At 37.7% G+C, this 23,257-nt stretch overlaps 3 protein-coding genes across 3 annotated transcripts; 2 read left to right on the top strand and 1 right to left on the bottom strand.

Annotated features, from left to right (window-relative positions):
* Positions 1-11,351: 11,351 nt before the first annotated feature.
* Positions 11,352-14,190, top strand: LOC147280406 (uncharacterized). Its single transcript, XM_086251669.1, has 2 exons — positions 11,352-13,099; positions 13,206-14,190. The coding sequence occupies exons 1-2, from the start codon at positions 11,693-11,695 to the stop codon at positions 14,079-14,081; spliced, it is 2,283 nt and encodes a 760-aa protein (XP_086107795.1). The 5' UTR covers positions 11,352-11,692; the 3' UTR covers positions 14,082-14,190.
* A 338-nt stretch (positions 14,191-14,528) lies between these two features.
* LOC147280407 (nodulin MtN21 /EamA-like transporter family protein) lies at positions 14,529-19,513 on the bottom strand. The gene is made up of 6 exons (XM_086252684.1): positions 18,787-19,513; positions 18,574-18,696; positions 16,961-17,110; positions 15,900-16,071; positions 15,595-15,655; positions 14,529-15,084 (listed from the first exon to the last, which is right to left on the bottom strand). The coding sequence occupies exons 1-6, from the start codon at positions 19,441-19,443 to the stop codon at positions 14,982-14,984; spliced, it is 1,266 nt and encodes a 421-aa protein (XP_086108810.1). The 5' UTR covers positions 19,444-19,513; the 3' UTR covers positions 14,529-14,981.
* A 2,606-nt stretch (positions 19,514-22,119) lies between these two features.
* Positions 22,120-23,199, top strand: LOC147280408 (NDR1/HIN1-like protein 6). Its single transcript, XM_086249845.1, has one exon. The coding sequence runs from the start codon at positions 22,189-22,191 to the stop codon at positions 22,969-22,971; it is 783 nt and encodes a 260-aa protein (XP_086105971.1). The 5' UTR covers positions 22,120-22,188; the 3' UTR covers positions 22,972-23,199.
* Positions 23,200-23,257: the final 58 nt, after the last annotated feature.

The raw sequence follows: 23,257 nt of genomic DNA on the forward strand, positions 1-23,257 counted from the left end.
AGCAATCTTCTCTGTACTTTATTTTTTGGTCAAAATATTCTCTGTACTTGATCCTTGTACTTTGGTACAAAGTAGAGGTAGAATGATAGCTAGAATATGGGTTTCCAAATTCTAGTTTTAGTTTTACAAATTCATGCCAGATGTCACAACTTCATTGGACAAGATAAATAAACCAAAAAAACTAAAATTCCTATGAAGTCTTAGGATACGGACTAAAATTCCTATAAAAGTGGTACATGCAAGATGCCACAACTTCTTAGGATACAAAGGGATAAGGCTAGAGGTGAGACCTAAGACTACCTAAAAGCGTAGGAAACATAATACTAGTAAATCTCTATTTCTTATTAATTCGATTACCCTATAAAGTCTAAAACCTTAACTAAAAAAAACCATAAAACATTCATTTAGTTTATTTTCTTATATTCTTGGCGGGAGGGATTTATCTTCTCATCATTGTTATATATTTTGTTTACATATATAAACTCTTTTACTTCCATTCCATGTCTTTAAGAATTTATTAGGATTTCTAGGATTTGGTTGCTAGCTATGGAAAACTGTGGATGGAAAGTTGTTCGTGGGTGGATTATCAAGGAAGAATATTGAAGTTACTTTGAAACAACACTTTAGCAAATATGGTGAAGTAAAATAGTATGTTATTATTATAGACAAAGTCACTCGTAAACAAAGCGGATTTGGCTTTGTTACCTTTACTGACCCATTGATTGCTAAGAGAGTCTTGCAAGCACTTCATCCTTGGTAAAACGGTTGGTTAATTTCAATTTCCTTTTTATGGATTTCTACAATATTGATGTTCTAATTTTGAATTAAATATTTATTCAATCTTTTATCAAACTATGTAAAACAAAACGTTTATATTAAGAACACTGATGTACTCACTAAATTGATTTATACAACACAAAGTTACGTTTCTTTTTCCTAACATGTTTATAATAAGACCATTGCTGCACTCACCAAATTTAATATTGGTTTTCACTTCATTAAAGATGACAACAATTTCTAGGTAACAATTTTTTCTTTTGCTTCTTTGAATGAGATAGCTAATTTAATATTTATTTTGAATTTGGAAACCTATAACAAAATTTAGGCATATTTTTCGAGAATATCACTTTTTTATAAAACTATTTCAAGCCAAATTGGAGTGATTAAGGTACCAAACTAAAGATCCTAGACACCCTCTTTTTGCTATTAATGAACAATTTATAAAAGTTTATGTATTCTGGAAAAGAGGAGTTAAATTTTTGCTAAATTTATTAAAAATTCTTGAATTCTGTGTTTCTTTTATTATTTTTTTCTTCATTTATTAGTCAGTCATCGATGATTACGTAGGTAGATGTGAAACTAGCTAAACCAAAGGTCGAAAAGAACCAAAGCCAACAAGACCAACATGCTCAAGCACTTGACACCAATAGAAAGATTTTTGTGGGAGGTTTACCACATAATCTCACAAAAGAAGAATTGAAGAACTACTTTGACAGGTTTAGTACAGTTAAAGACGAGGTTGTAATATGTGAATATGATAAGCAAAACTGCAAGAGGTCTAAGGGGACGTTTGGTTTCATCACTTTTGATTCAGAGGAGGCTGTGCATATTGCAGGAAAGGTTTCATGAATTGAATAATAAATTTGTGGAGGTCAAGAGGGCTCATCCTAGGTGTTTCCCTAACAATGTAGGGTTAATGAGTTTTGGATATTATTATGTCTTAAATCCTTATGGCCTTAGGACTCTTATTTGTAGGACTAATATAGGTGGTTATGTAGCATGCATGGCCAGGTCAAGTTCCTACAAGCCTTTGGAATAGTATTTATCTTCTGCCTTATGATCAAAACCCAAACTTATGTAAGCCCTGAAGTTTACCCTACATACATGTGTAATGGGTCAATGGGTTACTTGTGTAATGGGTCCATGGGTTGAGAGTGCCAAACAAAAGAATTTCATGAGTAGAATTTGTGCTTTCCCATGTCTCTCTTGTCATGGGAAGGACCATTTGTGGTCGAGCAAGTATTGGGTAAAGGGGCTTACCGATTAATGAATATTAATGGTGATGGACATGCGGCACCAATTAATGGTCAATTCTTAAAAAAAATATTATTTAGCTACTTAGAAAGGTACAATGTAAAAGTTATCAAAAAAATTTCCTTTTCATTCAAAATTTAAGTTCATATAGAATACGATCAAACCAGCCGAAAAGCAAGAAAGTAAACATGAGCTATAAGTACGGCCGTAATACAAAGTGAAGTGCCAACTCCCAGTCCCAACTTGTTCAAGCATCTCTCATTCTTTTCTTTTTTGTTTGATTTCTGTGACCATGGGGACTAAAAGCTGGTATATTGCAGCATCTTCTTTCATTCTCAAGAATAAATGGCGAAGTCTAGAGCTTTCTTTCTCTTTCCTTCTCTTCAAGGCCACCACATTGCCTTCAGCTTTGGCGATCTCTTGGTCTATAGTCGATAAGTTTCCATGCAAGGTCTTGCACTCTTTTGTTTGTGGTCGGAAAGTCTCTTCCAAGACGGTGAATTTTTGGATCGCTTCTTCACCGGCTGAGATCTCTTGAGCCATCATGTGTGTAATTTGAAGATCAATCTCGGCAGAAACTAATTTGTTCCTTATCAAATCGATGCCTGAGACCTTGAAAAAATTGGCCGCAAGAAGAACCTTGACAGTTGAGGAGAGCTTTACTGAGTTTTCCTCATTGCGTACAGTTGTGGCATTAAGAATCATCAATGATTTCAATGTTTCAATGACCGAGACAATTTCAATGTTTCAAGCGGGGGCTTCTGCATTAGGTGCTGAGACAATTTCTCTCAATGATTTATCAGTAAGCTTATTTTTTCCTTTCTCACCGTAATTCCTTTTATTAAAACTTCGGCCAAGCACTCCCTTTTACACTTATGCATAGAACTCAGACCATTTTCGAGCTGACCCCAAGAACAAAGAAAAATCACAGAGAACAAAGAGAAATCACTGACACCTAAGGTTTGAGTGGCTTTAGGCGTCGTTGAATTTCCTGGATCACGACGGGCCTCTGTGGTTTGAGTGGTCTTCGTCACCTAGATAAGGTTACAAAGGTTAGTTGGCAAAGTTTACTTAAAGGATGGGAAGCAAAGAATGAAACTTACAGCCGGAAAGAGTTGCGCCGGGGTTGGCTAAAACTTTTCTGCCAATAGGATGGGGATGGTTTGTTACACGGTCGTATCTTGGTCGAAAGGCTCAAGACCTTCTGCATATGGAGGAAAGGTTGGTGTTGGTACAATCTTTTCAGTAAGGTTAGACTACACCATCGGTCAGTGTCAGAAAAAATGAAGTGTTTACTAATTGGGAGAGGATAAGTGAAAGGAAATACCTCTGCCAAAGCCTCAGGTTGCGACGGAACATCGCTAGAGGTTTCAGTTGGTTTTTTTTTTCCTTGAATGGCCATGCATATTAGTTTTTTATATAAGTTTTCAGTGAGAAATAAAAAATGAAACGTTTATAAGTACTTACAAGCGCTTCAGTCTCCATGGCCAAAGTGATTTCGGCTGGGTTGTCTTAAGGCTGAGTTGAGGCCTCATAAGCAACCTGCTCACTATCATTCTGAGCGAGGTTGCACAGAAAGTTAGAATTTAAAGTAAAGGTACAAAAGAAACAAAAGTGTGAAGTTAATCTTACCCCAGGTTCGCCACTGCCTTTGATCGCGGCACATTTCTACCAGAGTTTACGATGGCGCAATGGGTCTTCCTCACTGTCGCTTTCATCTAAAGAAAAATCCGGATTAGGCAACAGTGGAAAATAAGTGGAAGAAGAAGAGTCAGTGCACTTACCAATGAGAAAGCCCTTGCGTTTCTTAGGATTCTCACCGGGTGTTTGATCCTCCGTTGGAAAAAATATTTTTTTGGTTGTCATCAAGTCCTTACCTTTCCTATCTGTCATGGGCAAAAAGGGAAGTTAATTTGAGTAGGTAATGATCAAGTAAAAATCAGAAAGATTGAAGGACTTACAAGAAGGGCCAAGCTTTCTCATTTCGGCCAGAGTATCTCGGCTCTCAATGGTTTTGGTCAGACTTACTCTAAACCTAGGCTTCGCTAGAGCCTTCCATTTGGGGCCTCGCCTAAAAGTAACAAAAGTATAGGGTGATGAAGATTAAACTTAAACAGTAAAAATTAGCAAGTTAGAGGGAAGAAAATATCAAAGTTAACTCCCAGCCGAGAAGTGTGACCACGGCTGGATTTAGTCACACTTAGGAAGTTGGGGATTCCCTTCAAGGCCTTGCCCCGTGCAACGTTTGCCGGAGCACTGAATTTAATTATTGTTGTTAACAACCTCAAGCCACTCGTTGTACTCCGGCAAAAAACCACAAGACACGGCGATTGGCCTCACTGAAAAGCTATCCATATTGGTGTAGAAATAGCCATCCAGTTTGTCAAAAGGCTCTGTCTTGTTGATCTTTATCTGGGAGGAGCTGAGTCTATTGTATGAAGTCACAGGGGGCACCAGCGTGGCTTGATACAAACCCAGCTACGAAGCACAAAAGACCGCTGGGTATAGCTCTACTCTTCCCTTCTAGCCTTAGCCTTTGTTCGTTGAGCCCCATGACAAGTCTCTGGTGTTGAGTATCGCACACCATTGGTCTATGAAGACTAGTTTGTCTTCCTCGCCGGAGGGCAATTTATCTCTGTTAGCGCTATGCCATGACATAAGGAAGGAAGGGTAAGTACGGCTGAGGCAAGGTTGCCATAGTTCTGAAGACATTTCCTTCAAAGTATAGAAAAAAGTTAAAGCAACTTTCCGTCGTGTGAGTAGGACAAAGGGAAAAAGCACGTCTCACGGGCAATATAACCAGAATTAAGGAGTTGAAGGAGGCTGCTGAAGATGCCCTCTCTGGAAAGTACACTTGGAGCCAAATTTGAAACATCCAAAGTGGCCCGCCACGTTTGGTGAACATTCCTGTGGTCCTAATAACAAGTAGGTATCTATATAGATGGGCAAGAACAAATGGCCTAAACGCCAAGGCCTCAACAAAAGGAATAAATTCCTTAGTGATTTTATTACTCTCAGTACAAAAGACAAACTTGCACAACTAGTAACACAAGAATGCAGCGTGCTCTTCGTTTGTGACTTCGACAATGTTCTGACAGAAGGTTCCGACCCAAGTGTCATAATTTAGAATATTCTAGTGAGCGTACAGCAGCATCACCGGGAACTCAACTTCGCCAAGTTTCATGGAGATCACACGAGCATGTGGCTGGATGCCAAAGATAGCGGCCATGTCCAATACGATTGAGGTCATATGGCCAAACCTCAAGTTCAAGGTATTGGTTGCAGAGGACCAAAATCATAAGGCCACCGAGAGTAGAGATCTGTCCATGGAAATGTCAAGCTCTTTAATGCCAACGGCTAATCAAGATGGCTACTCAAGATGGCATCTTTAATGCCAAGCTCTTCCCACTCTTTGTCAAAAGCAGTTAATATCATGTTGAGCCAGGTAGTGTACTTTGCTTGGACAATTAGCCATTGGGGTTGTGGGCGTGTCGTATTCAGCCCAGACCAGTTAGCGAAACCCCGGTAGAAGCAAGAGTCATCTGGTATCACGGCTATGGCAGTCTTTACGGCCTCAAAAAGTCCGACTGGATAGTATGGCCCCAAGAAACGTATGTCATCTCGATTGTCTCAATGAGGCTTGCCAGGGTAACTTCAGTAGAGTTTGGTCCACGTCACCAGCAACAGAAGCTGACTTAGTTGAGGAATCAGAAGAAGTCCCAGATTGCAGCGCTACAATAGTGGCGGGGGCGACTGTAGTGACAATAGCAGCGTCCAACAGGATCGGGATAGACCCAATGGAAATGCTAGCCATGATCGTAGCAGAGATGCTCACAACGGTGGCGATGGCGGTGGAAGCAGAGGAAGAAGCAGAAATTGAAGAGGCCGTTGATGATTAAAGAAGGAATCGAAGATGGGAGATCGGGATTTCTGGAGATTTCAAGAACAAAGAGAAATCATAGAGAAAAGCTTGAAAGTTTGGAGAGTTTGAAAGTTTTGAAAGCGTAAAACTGAGAAAATGGTTGGGTTTGGATATTTATATGGTTTGAAGCTGAAAAGGTGCGCGTGGAGGTTGGTGGGAAGTTTCAAATTTTAGGGGTTTTAATTACTTTAAAATCTGAGATATGATGAGGTACGGATATCGAGGCGAGGTTTGGGGGCTGGCGTGACACTATGATTGACGTTGCTTTGAAAACTGTGAAACCCACGCCGCCTAAGTCACTCAAGTGATCAAATGCATTTAATGCTAAGATATTGTGCCGTTGGGAAAGAATCTCGCCCTTTGAGCTGATCTTGTGACAATCAAGAAAGGAAAGACAAGTACAATGGAGTATTCAGTCATTCTGAGAATGCACCATTTTCTCAGTTTATGCACGCTAGAAAGCACGAAAACCGAATGGATCATTGCCCAATGGAGTATCTATGAGAAAGTACTTAGTGAACCAAATTACTAATCCATTTTCGGTTAACATGCACCAAAACTTCAAGAATTGTGGTCGACATAGAGAAAGTGTTAACACCACATGTGCATTCATTTTTTTCTAACATCCAATTTTGTCCTAACATGAAAAAGTGGTTCTCCATGTTTTTCTTGCCAACCGGGCACATTTTGGTGCAGTTTGGACGAAATTGAACTAAGTATGCACCGAAAAAGATGTTTTTGTGTGTTCTTAACACCTAATGTGGTTTATTAGGCCTACAACACTAATGAAAGTCTTCGTGTGTTTGGTTCATCCTTAACCCTTAATCCAATTAATGTGGTTCATGCTCGATATTGACATTTTTTGTGCAATTTGGACAAAAGTAGACTGAGTATGCACCGAGATAACATTTTTGTACGTTTTTAACAATTGATAACAAAATACAAAAAGAAAAAAACACAGTAAGAATGCCAATTGACACGTGCGGAGCACGTGCCAAGAGGCTAGTATAATGAATTTAAAGAAATAGTGGTAGTTAGAAACTGAAACAAATTTTATTATATATACTTTACCGACCTGAACTTTGAGCTCAATCTCACTTTACCACCTAAAAAAAATTATGTTAATTTACCATCTAAATTATTTGTTGCAATGTACCACATCTGTCTCATTTTTGTCTAAACTTTGCTAAAAATAAGGGTATTTTAGTCTTTTCAAGTCAGCTTTTTAATGTGTCAAACAGGTAAAGTGTAAAAAAATCATTTTTTTCTAACAATAGGAACTTGAAAATCCTAACAAATTTTGGACTTTAGCCGAATTGCACACCTTTATTATAAAAGTCTATTATTTGGACGAAAGTGCTTCTGAATTGGAACATTTGGGTAGAACACTAATCCACATTTTGTCTATGTGCACATCGATTAGGAATATAATTGGTCTGATGGATCAAATATTTAAGAAATATGATTTTTTTTGTACTGTATATATAGATGATATTCTTATACATAGTAAAAAAATGAACATAGGAAACATCTAGAAATTATTTTGCAAGAATTTATTGATAATGGTATTATCATTGGTAAAAATAAAATTGAATTATAAAAACAAGATATAGAAGTTTTAGGAATATATATTAAATCAGGAACAATTCAATTGCAAGAACATATAACTAAGAAAGTGTTAGAATTTACAGATAAATTAGTAAATACAAAACAATTACAAGCATTTTTAGAATTATTAAATTATGCTAGAAATTATATTCCTAATTTAGATAGAAAAATAGATGTACTTCATAATAAAAAAAAGTAAAACTAGACAAACATATTTTAATAGTGAACATATTAAATTAGTACAAGAAATTAAAAATGAAATAAAAAAATTACAGCCTTTAATTATAAAATAGTTGAAACATATGCCTCAACTATAGGATGGACATAAATATTATATCAAAAGAATAATAAGGAATCCTCAAAATCTAAAAAACAAATTTGTTGATATTATTAAGGTAAATTTGGAGAACAACAAGCTAGATTACCAGCAATGACTGACTTAGAAATATTATGAATAAATGATAGAATATTGTTTTTCATTATAATGAAATTATAAACTAACAAACAAGCAACCCGAGATTAGTTTTATTTGTTGATACTATTATAGGAAGATGATTTAAACTAGTATTTGAACATATTAAAGGTTTAAACAACACATTAACTAATATTCTTTCACGCATTATCCAATAACAGGTATGGATTTCTGTGGATCATCATCTAGTCAAAGAGCATTTGGTGTTATCCACAGAATAATAATATAGTAAGAGCAACAGTTGAATTTCCAGAGAACATAAATTTTATGTTTAATACTATTCGTATTCAAACAGTTATAAATCCAAAGTTTCAGTATCAAACAAATTCTTTAGTAGATGAAAAAGAAAATGTTTTATTGGACAATTTTTGGAGTTTGAGTAACTCTCAAACTGGTCCAGTAAAAGCTGCTCTCGAAAATTAGTAAGAGCATTAGAACAATATTTTTTGAAAAAAAACTTTTTTATAAAACAGTTATAAAACCAGTTTTTAAACTTACAACCAAACTTTTTTGGGCTAGATAATAGCCTCAAAAAACTTTTAAGACATTTTCATGTGTTGAATGTGCAAAATTAAGAACTTATTAGCATGAGCAATAGCTCTTTTGAGCGAACTAAACAAAAGGTTATTGAGTCACTGGTATCTATAGGTAAAATAATTAAAGGCAGTATAATGCCTTCACAAGAGGTTAATAAACCCACTTAATTAACTTGGTGATTTACTTAGTTTCAAAGAACTTGATGAGTCAACTAATAGTTAACAATAAGCCAAAAATAAAGATATCTTTAGAAGAAATAGAAAGAACTAATACAAACAAGTTTTTCTTGAAAGAACTTGCAAAAGAACGAATGAAGCTGATGCCACAAGATATCCAGCAGCACATGATAATTCAGAACAACTCAGCAAATTGAAATCCACAGACAATTAGCTATCCATGAGCAGTTATTCCAAACTATTAATAATGTTAGACCAAGGGTTATAATAGTCACATATAAGTCTCCACAATGCACTCATCAGACACAAGGAGAATGCACTTGTGACCATACGAAAGTACAGTTCAATGTAGTAGCCGGAATTGGATTAGGGTGCATTGGACTAAGTATGCACCGAAATTTGGTTATACTATACTTCCGTATGGTCACAAGTGCATTCTCATTGTGTTTGAGTACCCATTTATAGGCACATGAGTATGCACATCGATTAGTATGCACTTATGAACGTTTTAAGTAAATTGCTAATCCACCTGCTTGGCGTTCAAAAGACTAGAACCACATGGGTGCATACTCATGTGGATCCATCATGTTAACACCTAATCTAGAATGCTCAATAGACACTAATCCTAATTCCATACACAGATTCCAATGCATTGTTTTTTTTAAACAACCAATCTAGAACCTTCCACTTCATAGATAACATGACCTAAGACTCATCAGTTGGTATGTGCACCATTACGAACCAAGAATATATCAATTCTCTAATAATTAGGTTTCATTATCCATACTGAAAATGGTGCATACTCTGCCTGGTGCATTAAGTGGAGTATACTCAATGTACGTATTAACGTTTCTTCCCAGTAGTGGTTCATTAGTACCCACATTGCAATTGAAAAAGTTAATGGCCATGTGTTGGAAACACTATAAGGATTTGTAATCCTAATTAAGAGTTTGCATGTGAATGTGATTGTGACTACTACTTGATTGATAATTATCATTGTGACCTTGTGATTTTGAATGTTGATTTCTTGTAAAGAATATTTTTTATGTCATTATAGTCAATTCATTGGAGGTCTCATATTTTATATCAAAACCGTTGTGAGATTGATTAACATGAGATTATGTAGACTCTTCGCCTGACTAGTGAAGTTGTCTTTGGTCTGATGCTTCCCGTAACATTTTTCAAAAATTAACACAATGAGACTCTAGATATTTGGCTATGACATAAGGAAATAGTTTCACATAATGGATTATGTTACTAAGATGGGAAAAATTGGATGTTTATTTGAGAATTGCCTGGCGTACACAAAAAGACCTGGTATATGAAAGGAAGACATTTGTTTTGGAAATGTTTTCATGGATTTCTTGATTGAATGATCTCTTAAGTTTTAGTTGACGAACGATGACTTGTGAATTAGACTCTTTGTTTTCGAATTAAGGATCTAATGGATCGCTGGATTTAAGAATTTTTTAGAATTCAGTTTGTAACTTTGTTACCATCGAATGACTGTTTGAGGAAAAATAATTTATATGAGTTTGGAAGTGGACGTCACTTGGATGACTCTATGTTTCTACCTTAGAGAATCGTATAGGTTGTGCGCATGATCTTCTGGAGTGAAAATGTATTTAACCCAATACAAAAATAGTTCACGAACTTTACTGTGATTCTCAATTTGGTCCATTAACTATAAAAAGTGTCAATTTGGTTCACGAATTTCCCAAACTGTACCAAAGCAGTGCAAACGTTAACTTCCATCCAAAAAATTAACGGAACTAGTCATGTGCACAACATGTGACTGCATTTTTAGGGGTATTTCAATCCATTCATCACATTTTGACTTAAATTATGACTTAAATTTTTTATGAAAATTAACGTTTGTACTTGTTTAGTACAACTTGAAAAATTCGTGGACCAAATTGAGAATCACAGTAAAATTTGTAAAGCATTTTTTTATTTAACCCAAAAAAATTAAAGTAAATTACTCTAAAGTTCATTTTACAACTCTTAATGATAAACAAATCCATCTAAAAAGTTTGAATTATGAATAGGTCAACTTTATACAAATAAAGCTCATTTTATGTTCTGTTCTATATTTTTGGTGCCAAGCACTCGATGAGTTTTTTTTTTTAAATCGAAAAATTGCCACTGCACAGTGGCAATTTATAGCGTATTTTTGCAATTTAGATAATTACTGTTGCATAGTGACAGTGATTGCCACTGTTGGACAATGGCATTTTGACGAGCGTTTGATGGGTTGTACCGAGTGCTCGATGATGGTGCCGAGCGCTCGGCTCATTAAAGTTGACCAGTTAGTCACTGTGTTTTTGCAGGTGCGCTGCCGCTGGCCGATCAGGGTATTTTTCGATTTGAACTTTTTAAAAAAATAAAAATAAAAATAAAAAACCCAAAAAATTAATGCAAAATTCATCTACCGTGTATGGGTTGGCGTTCAAACCCGACCCAAAAAAAAAAAAAACAAAGGCAAGATAGCCGTTGTAAAAATTTGACCCGTAGCGATATAAAAAATTAATTAAAAAGGTGTAAAGATTCGAATTGTAGACTAATGGTACCAAATTAAGGTCATTATGAAAGGGGTAAAAAGCTGAAGTTGGTGGTGGGTCAGTGACTCACTGGCTCAGTAGGGTCGGAAAAATATCATCCAACGGCTCTCCCCATCTAACGACTCTATTTTTCGGAGTGGCAGTCGCGTGCCCGCCCGTCTATCACAATTTCAAATTCTCTCTCTCTCTCTCTCTCTCTCTCTCTCTCTACAAATGAAACCATTTTGAAAATGTTTCTCGGGCAAAGGACCACCAAGTCTTCCCTCATCTATTATAATTCAAAATCCCTCTATCTCTGCCATTCCGTTTTCTCTGTTTCTTCAATATTCATTGGGTGGGTTTCTTGTGTGATTTACCCAGACCCAGATTTTCAACAAGCTCCATGGGTACTTGTTTCAGCAAGAAGAAAGGCTCCACTCCTCCTTGTGCTTCTCTTTCTCCTGCTACTGCTGCTGGTTATGTAGCTACTTCTTCAGGCGCACCATCAACGCTAGTAGTGGTTGATCCAAGTATTAACAACCACCCCAAATCCGAAGCAGTGCCAGGTGAGCTTAAAATGAAGCTGAAGAAGGAGAAAAGGACAGTGCCAGGAAAACAAGAACAGATTGAAGAAGAAGAAAGCCAAGTGAAGAAGGAGATATTCATCATCAAACACCGCAAGAGCCACAGCCAAGATGATAGAGACAGAGATTGTAGATGCCCACCTCCCCAACCAGCAGATGCAGAGGGGGTTGCCTCTGCTCCCGTTACTACTACTACTACTACTACTACTACTACAACCGCCAAGGCTTGCAATGAAGTAGTGGATGACAAGGTTGCGGGAGCAGCAGTTACAGCTACTACAGGCATGGGTATGCGTGTGAGGACATCAAGCTGCAATAAAGAAGAAGTGGATGCCATTCTTATACAGTGTGGAAGGCTCAGCCGCAGCTCTTCTGGGAAGGCTGCTTCTTCTTCGGCTTCTTGTGACCGTGGCAGAAAGTACTCTGGTTCAAAGAGGAGCTATGACTTCGATAACTGTGAGGATGAACATGTCACTGCAGCTTCTGATGATGCCAAGAAGATTGAGAATAATGACTGTCATGATGCTGATGGGATTGCAGCAGAGAAAACCCACCACCACCGGCAACGCCACCGGCAATCCTCAAGGGCTTCTCCTTCTCCTCAAGGGAGGAGGAGGACGCCCAGCAGAGAAAGAAACCAGCAGCAGCAGCAGCGATCCAGTAGCAGAGAGAGACGGGCGAGTCGGTCCCCTGGCCGACGCTCATCGGAGCAAAATGCCACTTGTAATGTGAATGCTAACACTTGTAATTCTACTGCGGGTGCTAATAATAATAGGCCAGGAAAGATGGTTTCAGTCCCTGCCACCATTTCTTCCTTGGTGATGGACAAGAGCAACAATGGAGGAGAATATACAACCACCAGTACCACTTCCATCAAGCGGATATCGGTGAAGAGAAATGTCGGTGGTGGTGGGGAGGCAGTAATGGTGGGTTCAAGGAGTGCCGCATCGCCCCGTTCTCAGTCCCCGGCCAGATCAGCAAATGTTAAAGCTTCCAGTGATGCTCAGCAGCAGCAGCAGCAGCCTTCGCTTAGCCGCAGCTCTTCAAGAAAAGCAGAGCATTCGCCCTGCAGAAGGAACCCATTGAGTGAGATTGATCCTAATTCCCTTGCATATCCACAAGCGCATAATAACCACAACAGCAACAGCAGCACTAGCAGGGTACAAAACAGGACCAAAAGAGGAACCACCACCGAGGGTACAGAAGAGATTGTTTTGAATCACCTGGTAACTTCACTTCTTATTTTTGCCTTGCTTTATATTATTAGCAAATCAACCTCTAATCGGATATGAAATTGTTTTCTCAAGTTTAACCATTCATCTTGCATTGCAGAAACCAAATGTGGAGATCAACAATAACAGAGTTATGAGTGCAAACTGCTCTGCAAAGGAGAGGCAACAGATAATAGGGGTGGAAGAGGCTAAGGCTAAGGGACAGGCACCAGCAGCGGTAGCCTCAGGAGCTGATTGCGGGAAACCCCAAACATTGACAAGAAGCAGGTCCTCTAGACGATCCCGAGACCTAGACATGATCAATCCTGAAACAACCCTCCTTTCAGATCCTACGCCGTCTTATACTAGGCTATTGCTGGAAGACATACAGAATTTCCACCACCACAACACTAGTACTAGTACTGCTGTAGTATCATTACCCCCGTGTGTAACCAAGGCCTGCTCTATCCTAGAAGCTGTTGCTGACCTCAACTCTGCTACCAGTTCCAATCTCTCTTGCGCCTTCTCCTCTGCCCCGACAGATCAAGTAAGCATGAATTGTTCACTGGGTGCTAATATTGTTCGAAAAAGCATAGTTGTGGAGTCTGAGGTAGTTGTCGATGATGATCTAATGGAGCCAAGCTTCCACAAGTATGTGACAGTGAGAAGGGGTACTGGAGGAGGGGGGTTAGATATGGAGGACCAAGAATCATCGTCCGGCAGCAACAGCTTTGTGAGTGGTTCTCATTCTCAACAACATCATTGGGGCTTCTCTTCTTCTTCATGGGAACCCAATTCAGCTGATTCCACTGATAGCTGGACTTCAAGATCTAACACCAACACCAACACTAGAGAGCTGGGTGGGAGAAAGAGATCAGACTGTGATGGTCATTACCAGCAGATGCAGAGCGGTGGGATTAATGGACGTGGCAAGCTCACTGCTACCACTAACGCTAAAGGTCTTCCTCACACAATTTCAGCAGCTGCATCCACGTAAATGTAGTGAATGGCTTTTTTTTAACTATTCATTCAGCTTCAGTTTGTACCTTTCAATTTAAACAACTATCCATTGTGATGTTGAGTGTTGCATACTTGCAACGGTTTTTATTCAGTTCATTTTCTTTTGCTCAAGAATCCTTCTTAGTTCTAACACTTTCCTTTCTATAATTCATTCCTTCTACGCTTAATTCAGACAGTTCTCAGCTGATCAGCTGTTAATAAACGGCATTGCTTATTAGTTGCTCCATTGCTAGCAAAATTGATTTGGCAAGTTGTTGCCTTCTGGATGTTGGCTTAGAAAAAAATCACTATGAAGATTTGTTTTAGCCCTGCTCAAGTTCTGATCTAGGTTGGCACGAAACCTAGCTCAGAAGTCCCAGATTTTCCATTTCCTTTAGTGATTAAAAAACTCAAGCTGTATACTTCTTTCAAAATACTCAAAAGATTCACCACCATAACTCCAGACTTTGCATATTAACTAGATCATACAATATCTCTGTACAAATATTATCATACAATTTAACTTTACCAAGAAACAAGATTTCCCATGGAGACAAATAATAGTAACCGCAACAGCGAGTGCAACCCAAGTAAGCTTGATAAGGCCTAAGAAGCACCAAAAGTTCTACCCAATATTATGCTCTGAGAATATGATTGCAACCATTTTAACCTTTCTTTACAGTAATTACACTAGTAAATGCATGGTTAGCTCTCCAACTTTCTGTCCTTTTCCTTATTATTCACTGTGTCAACACAAGGTGCCTCAATTCACACCCCAGGGCACTTTCAGCAACTTTAAAATCTTTTTGTAAAAGGTGGGAGGGTCAGGATCCAGCCTGCCAATCAGCCTAACTACCTTCTGTTCACATGTAAAATGCATCCATGCTGATTATATGCTTCATTCCACAATAGTTTTGTAGTTAACCATGTATATTGCAACAACAGTAATGATGGCCCCACCCAGTTGCAAGGATGAAAATGTCTCACCAAGATATAGAAACCTGCAATCAGAAATCAATGAGGCACGAATAGTGGGAATGGAAAATTATTAATATAAAAAAACAGAAATCTACCAATAATCACTAGCAGGTGTCGTGTACTTTAGGAAAGTTCCTAAAGTCTGTTTATTTATTTATAGCTTATTTGCGCATTTACTCCCTTAAACTATAACTTTGTCTCACTTCACCCCCCTGAAAGTTTAATGTCTCAACTTACCCCTTAAATGTATATCATGTGTTCCACATTACTCGAAACCGTCAAGTCCATCAATGCCACCTTTTGAATTTATGACGAAATTGCCCTGCCACGTAGATGCCGCATCATCGATTTAAACGAAGGAATTGACAGATTTGATGGTTTCGGGTTATGTGGAACACAAGAAAAACTTTTAGGGGGTAAAACATTAACTTTAAACTTTCAGGGGTGAAGTGTTACACAATTATAGTTTCAGGGGGTAAATGTGCAAATAAGCCTTTATTTATTTTCCTTGCAATGCGGTTGGGTGATCTTACCCAAATATCGAAGCAAACATTGGAGTGAGAAAGGTAAGGGAGCTGAGCTTTGTCAGGCTACCTGAAATCCAATAGAAATAGTACCTCAATTCTATAGGCAGAGAATATCAACTCTACAAGTAATAGTGTGAATCAAGTTGACTTAAGTCAGAAGAAATAGCTCTCGGAAAAAAAAATTGTGACTTTAAACATTGATAAGCAACTTAAAAGTGAAAACTATATGGTGAAAGGGAATCACAAGGTTTGAAAAGAAAATACTGAAATTTGTAATGAAAGATAAATCATAATAAAAATTTAGAGCATACCTTTTGTTGCACTATAGAAGTACACACCATAGCTGATGGCACTTCCAAAAATGGATGTATACAGGAGTGCCAATACATCATTTGCTGTGAACTCCATGAGACTTCCACTGATAGCATTGTCATGATTAAGAATGGAGATTGCAACAAGAGGTAGACCCCCAATAAGCATGTGCTGCAACAAAAAACGCACACATCCCTTAGCTCTATTTTTCCAGTAGATATTAAATAAAATATGGCATGTAATGGTCTAAAGCTAAGTAAATAAACATCAGAAATTTTTACGACTTCAAATAACACATTGCCAAAGGTACATAAGCCCAGTAGCACACACTACTCAACCCTCCTCTGAAGTATTCCAAAAATACATTAATTCACTTGTGTAGTTGGAAACTACTCAAGCCTCCTTTCTTTGGCTTGTACTCAAACCTCTCTTGAGTTTCATATTTTGAACACACTATATTCCACTCAGTCATTCATACTGAAGTTGACAAAAAGATGTGATATATCTCTCATTATATCATTTTAAATCCAAACAGGCCAAAGAATCACTTTTTCTTCAAATATTTCCCCAAAAAATATTAAGCAATGTGGACAGATGGAAACTCAAAAATAACAGAAATTAGTGTTTTTTTATTCAAATAAAGGCACCTCCTTAAGAACTTAAATAACAAATGGCTGTTGTTTCTTGTATGGTTGGAAAATGTCATAAAGAAGCTGGCATAAATATGGCTGCGTTAACTTCGCTGAGTTGGTTTTCCTAGGCCAAATGAAACCATTTAAAATGAAGGGAAAAGGGGTATATCATTGACTAGCACTTTGAATCTGAGTGTAATTTTTGAAAAATCTGTAAATAAATAAAGCAGCAAACAGAGAGAGTAAGAGGGTGGAAACTTTCTTCAAATGTTGAGTACATTTAATATTCCTATTTTAGATTTATACACTGAAGAAGGTAAGAATTCTCAAAATAACCATCAAATTTTTGTAACTGCAATAAAGAATTCCAAGATAAACACAGGAAATAATATCAATAATAAAGTTACTATCAAGTGATTACAGCCTACCCATCCAGTTGCCATAATAGGATCAGAGTACTTGGAAACCCAGCGCACCATGACTGTGCCAACTGCCATGCTCTGAGCTGCGAGAAGCATCCACCACTCCCCACTTTGCCACAATGAAAAGTTACTTCCATCAAAAGTAAGTGAAGGTGCCTGGAGAATAAAGCTTAGAATTATACAATAGCTACAGGGGTAATGCAAAAGGTTCCGTGGAAATCAATTTTTCTCAAATACAATTAGATCGTAAACTCAGTATAGCCTCTAAAGCATGTGCCATTATATAAAATACGATTAGATCGGAAACTCAGTATAGCCTCTAAAGCATGTGCCATTATATAAATAAGTAAATAAACTAAGATTTTTTTTTAATAGCACAAAACAGGAGAAATAAATTGTACAATAGAGATCTGACTAATATACCCAGTACAGCCCCTGGAAAGATATATCTGAAACCGTCTGCACCTTGTTGAGCTTAGACTATTGAAATGCCACCATCCTTCAAAGGAATTGAATACCATACATCTCAACCCCCCCCCCACACACACACACACACATACATACCCTCAAAACATCACTACCATTAGAAGGGCTAGTTCTTGAATTTTAAATCCATGATGAAGAAATGAACCGAGAATTGTCTATGGCCTAATTGTTGCATCTGAAAAAACTTTAACTAGTTTGAAAATTGATTATATATAGAACCAAATTATTTAAAAAGGTGTTTGCTCACTACTCTAGTTCCACTTTATTTTGCTTCAAGAATGTTCTAATAGTGTTATTCCTAAAACTGTATTCACGCGGATAAGTGACTTAAGGCTACTTGTTAATGGATGAACATAGTACCTTTTAAAATAATTGATGAATAAGTATTCATGTCAAGCCTAAACTTCTACCTGACCCTCCCTTGATACTCCTATTTTCAGATAATTTATATATATTGGAGAGTAAAGTTTCAATTCAATCTCAAATTATTTGATAGACCATTAATATGGGTGAACATAATCTAGGGAAAACACATTTCATCTCACCCCTCTTATACAAACTTAAATTAAACATAACCCTTTTTCCTTTGAAGTTTGGGTTTGAGCCGCTGACCAAGCCATAGACGTAGCTCTCTTAACCTCATCATTCATTAGAATGCTTCTATTACTAGGTCCACAATGCACACCCCACCTGCCTATATTCCCCACGTCTAATTAAAACTTTTAAAAATTATATTAACCCGCGACCTCACCCTAAGCCAAAAGCTCCATAATCCCAATTCTAAGCCCTAAACCCCATTTCTAAACCCTAAACCCCATTTGTAAATTGACACTACCATGCATATTTATATTTGTACCAATGGTCAGTGTGACAATGTGGCCATTTCCGCAACCAAAAGTTACTTGACATCCGCAAGCCAGCCGGGGCTATTGACCATTATGGGACAAAATTATAAAGCAGAGTAACCATTATGGGAAAAAAAGGCTCACTATGACCATTATGTAATATTGAAATGTTTCAGTAATTTATATGGAATTTGCTTTGTTTTTTTTTGTTGGTTACAATATAACTCAATGTGTCCGAAATACCTGAATTATAACTCATTTTTCTGTCTCACCGAAGGAAAGGCTTACCTCAAGAAGTAAAAGTCCAATGACACCAAGAACAAGCCCTGCGGCTCCAATGAACCCAATGGACTCACCAAAGAAGAAGGCGGCAAGTATAGCCACCGTCAAAGGTTGTGAATCGATTATAACCTGCAAAATATGCAATGGTTGATGTAGATTAGATTAGAGGGAATGCGTGACGACATTATACAAATAGAGAGAGAGAAACAAAAAACTTACACTGCCCAGACCAGCGGATGTCCTCTGCAAACCCAGAGCAAGAAATCCTTGAAAACAAGCAGCATCGACGAGGCCAAAAAGTGCAATGGAGAGCCAAGCAGTGAGGCCGGTTGGAAAAGGGCGGCCTCGGGAAGCGGCGAAAGCAACGAGGAGAAAGCCAGCAGGGATTAGACGGAAGGCTGAGACGAAGAAAGGACCGGCCCTTGGCAGAACCTCCTTCATGGCCACCATAGCCGTTCCCCAAAAGAAGAAGGGAGAGACCAGCACTGCCCATTCCTGCACTTGTTGTATCAAATCTAAATCCAATCCAAGCGACGTCTGTTCAATTTCTTCAGAGACCACGCACTCTACGTCCTGGCCTGTCCCCACACAATCAAAATCATCGCCAGAAGATGATGATGAATCTTGGAGTTGGGTGTCGGTGGAGCAATTAGCAAGAAAACGTGGTTTGGAATGAATCGTGGTCCTCGTGGAGTTGGAGTTGTTGTTGGGGTGTGGGTGTGGTGGCCGAAGCAACCGAAGCGCTTTGCTTGAGCCATTGTTTCGTTTTCTGATATTATCAACCAAACAGCAGCGAGAGACAGGAGGTTTGTAGCATTGGTAATAGCAGCAGCAGCGGCAGCAAGAAGAGACTGAAACTGTGGATGACCACCCCATTTGTTCTAAACCTTTTCAGTCACTCTCCAGTCTCCACCCACATAAAAATATAAAATAAATAATTTCAGTGGACAGTGTGAACTAATGACTGACTAGTATTAAGTATTCGGCCACACATCTTACCATTTGAGAAATGTTTAGATAATGAGAATAGCTTAGCTGATCACAAATCACGTCACCAAGTCAAGAGGAGTTTCAATTTCTCAAAAAAAACAAAACAAAATTTTTGTGAAAAATGTAAATGTCCGTTGTAACTTGTAACTTGTATGTAGAAAAAAAAAATTTCAAAAAAATTAAATTTCAATCTCTATAACATAAATATGTTTTTTTTTTTTTTTTTTTTTTTTAGAGAAATCTCTCCAATATTGTAAAAAGAAAAAAGAGAGAATTATAATAAGTTTTTTTTTATCATAAATAGCCCCTCAAATCTCACTCAAACATCAATTTAGTTTCTAAAGTGCATTTTCACTCCATTAATGTCATCCCTCATATTTGCCACCGAACATTAATTTGTTCCCTCCGTCCAATTGTGTTTAATTTTCCATTTAAAATACCAATTTTCAAGGACAAATATGTCTTTATATCCCTAGACACTTTGAAAAGTTGTCAACAATAGTTTGGGACTCGGAAAAATTCCCTAAAACTTTTTACAGACACGTCTTGAGTAGTACTATTTTTATATGAGGTCAAATTAAAATAAAATGTTATTTTAATTTTCTAGAAATTAGTTTGGAAATTCTAAATTTTCTAAAAAATATTAAACTTCAATTTGATAATTTGACCTCATATAAAAATAGTAATAGTCAAAACGAGTCAATAAAAATTTTTGAGGACTTTTTTCGTGTCTCGAGTTATTTTTGGCAAATTTTTAAAGTATGTATAGGGTAGAGGTGTCAAACGGGCCGGCCCGGCCCGTTTAAGTTGAGTCTATCATGCTTTCCTGCCATGCTCGGGCCGGCCCATATAGTTAAGACCTAAACCCGGCACGGCCCGCGGGACATTCGTGCTCGTGCCGTGCCTTAAACGGGACGACCCATAGACCTTTTTTTATTTTTATTTTTTGTGGTGATAAAACAAATCTTATGATATTTTTTTTATAATTAAATATTAACATTATTTTTCATGAAAATTGAATATTTTTGTTAAAAAGTTATCTAAAACTGGAAAAAACAATATTAAAATAATCGTGCCTAATTCGGACTCATTTCGTGCCCGTGCTCATGTCGTGCTCGTGCTGTGTCGTGTCCGATGGGCTAAAAACTTCGACCCGGCCCATTTAATCATGTCGTGTCGTGTTGTGCCGTACCTATTTTAATTGTGCCGTGTCGTGCTCGGGCCAGCCCGACCAGACTCGTTTGATACCTCTAGTATAGAGGGTGTTAAGATATATTTGCCCTTCAAATTAAAAATGGTATTTTAAACAAAAAATTAAATAAAAGAGGATAAAGGGACTAAATTGATGTTCGGTGACAAAGATGAAAGATAATATTAATCAAATTAATATTTTGATAAAACTTAAAAGACTATTTATGATAAAAAAAAAAAAATTCTTATAATAATGATCCTGAATTTTATACCAATGAACATACTTGGTATATCACGTTAGAGGAAAAAATTAATGAAAGTCCAAGCGCCTTTCATAATCACACAGTTTACCCTTTTTTTTTTTCTGGGTTAGGAAGGTTTTTTCAACTGTATTTGTATCCCTTCGCGGCTTCACCATACACCCAAAAAATCCAATTTTAATCTTTTATAAAACTAAAAAAAGTCTGGGTCCTCTTATGATGACTTGTCGGCTGGGCGTCGGCTCACTTTTCATTTTTTCAACCCATACCCTTCTTTTCCTATCCCTTACTCAAACTAACCATAAGGAGGTTCCTCCGACCTTGTCCGCTTTCACATTCGTACGTTATTGCAATTTATCTAGAGGAATAAGATGGATTTATCTATTCACATATGGATATAAATATACAATGGTTTTTTTGTTATTGCAATTTATGTATCCATTTAAATACCTTTTTTTCCATTATTGAATGCGCCTTACATGACCCAGTCATGTGGGTAATATCTCTCAAATCAAACAACGCGTATTATAATATAAAAAATCTAACTATCGATTCAAGTTTTTTTGAAAAATAATTTAAAAACAGTCACAATCGGACTTTTTCTTCTTTAATTATCTAAATCTTTCTTTTGATTTATAAATTTATTTTTATTAGGGGTTCTAGATGGAAGGAATTAACACATGGAGTTTTATACATGAGACGCGTGAACATATATATATTGCTTTAATTTAAAGGAAGCAATAAGGTTCCACGGCACATAAAACTTAAAAGTCGTAATAGATGACAAAAGGATTTTACATACAGACGTTTAGTTGGTTGAATATTTGGCACCGAGGGCAGGCATATATGTAATAATATGTCAGAGCCGCCCAATAAATACATATACAATACAAAACCTACTACGTTACTACCTCAGCTCCTGGCTAGAAAGTCAAAGAAGGAAGCTTGCCTTCAACCGTGTCATATAGCGAGTACAACGACTCTTCCTTGCTCGTTCCTACCCTCGGCTTAAAAATTGGTTATAAGTAAGTCGGATCACCTAACTCTACAACATCAAATCAATACAAAGTAGAAGAAAGAAATAATTTATTGATCAGTACGAATTGAGGTGGTGTTGATTCTTGATCTAATTAATTCATCTGTTGTGGAAATTAAGTTGGATCGATTCGATATTATTGAAATGGCAGATCACCAAAGAATCCATCCAGTAGTCCATGATGTTGAAGCACGTGGTGCAGCAGCACCAGATGTACCATTGGTACCAAGGGGAGCTTCTAAATCGGATAAAGGCGATCAGCATCATGGCGAGTATCCTCCGTTTCAAGGACGAAGCATTCCAGTGATGCATTCCGCGCCACCAAAGAAAAGAAGAAGTTGTTTCCGTAGGTGCCTGTGCTGGACTGTTTGCCTGCTGTTGCTCCAAGTGGTTGTGATAGCCATCACTGGCGGAATTATATTCCTTGTGTTCCGACCAAAGCTTCCAAAATACTCGGTGGACAAATTGCAGATAACCCGGTTCAATGTGAGCGACGCTGATGGGAGCTTGGATGCGACTTTTGACGTGAGCATCACGGCAAGAAACCCTAACAAGAAGATTGGGATATACTATGAAGGAGGGAGCCGAATAAGTGTGTCGTACACACCCCAAGGGACGAAGCTATGCGAAGGAGCTTTGCCGAAATTCTACCAGGGTCACCGCAACACCACTCAACTTGTAGTTCCTCTCACCGGAACCACGCCAGATGCCGCGGGCCTTCTCACCACACTCCAACAACAGCAGCAGCAGACTGGCAACGTTCCCCTCACTCTTAGGGTCAGGCAACCTGTAAGAATTAAGCTTGGCAGCCTCAAGCTCCCCAAGATCAAATTTGTGGTCCGTTGCAGGTTGTTGGTCGACAGTCTTTATGAGAACAATGATATTAGAATTCAGAGCAGTAGCTGCAAGTTCAGGCTTAGGCTATAATTCATGAATTCTTAATTTCCATTTTTTTTTTCGCCGATATATCCATCTATAGCCGATGATTCTTTTCCTTTCTTTCATTTTTTAAGCTTTGAGGATTCTATGTGATAATATATTTATACACACGTACACACTAGCTGCTTTGCTGCATTAGTGCTGTTTTAGCATGCTCTTTGTATAGCTAGCAGCTGCATGATCTGTTCAGAATATAAGTAAATAAAATTGCCTCTAGCTCTCTTTCTCTCTCTCTCACTAAAACTCTGCTTCCACTGGTATATGCTATATCGGT

This window comes from Dryas octopetala, chromosome 7 (assembly GCF_963921425.1).
Source record: "Dryas octopetala chromosome 7, drDryOcto1.1, whole genome shotgun sequence".
Lineage (NCBI taxonomy): Eukaryota > Viridiplantae > Streptophyta > Magnoliopsida > Rosales > Rosaceae > Dryas > Dryas octopetala.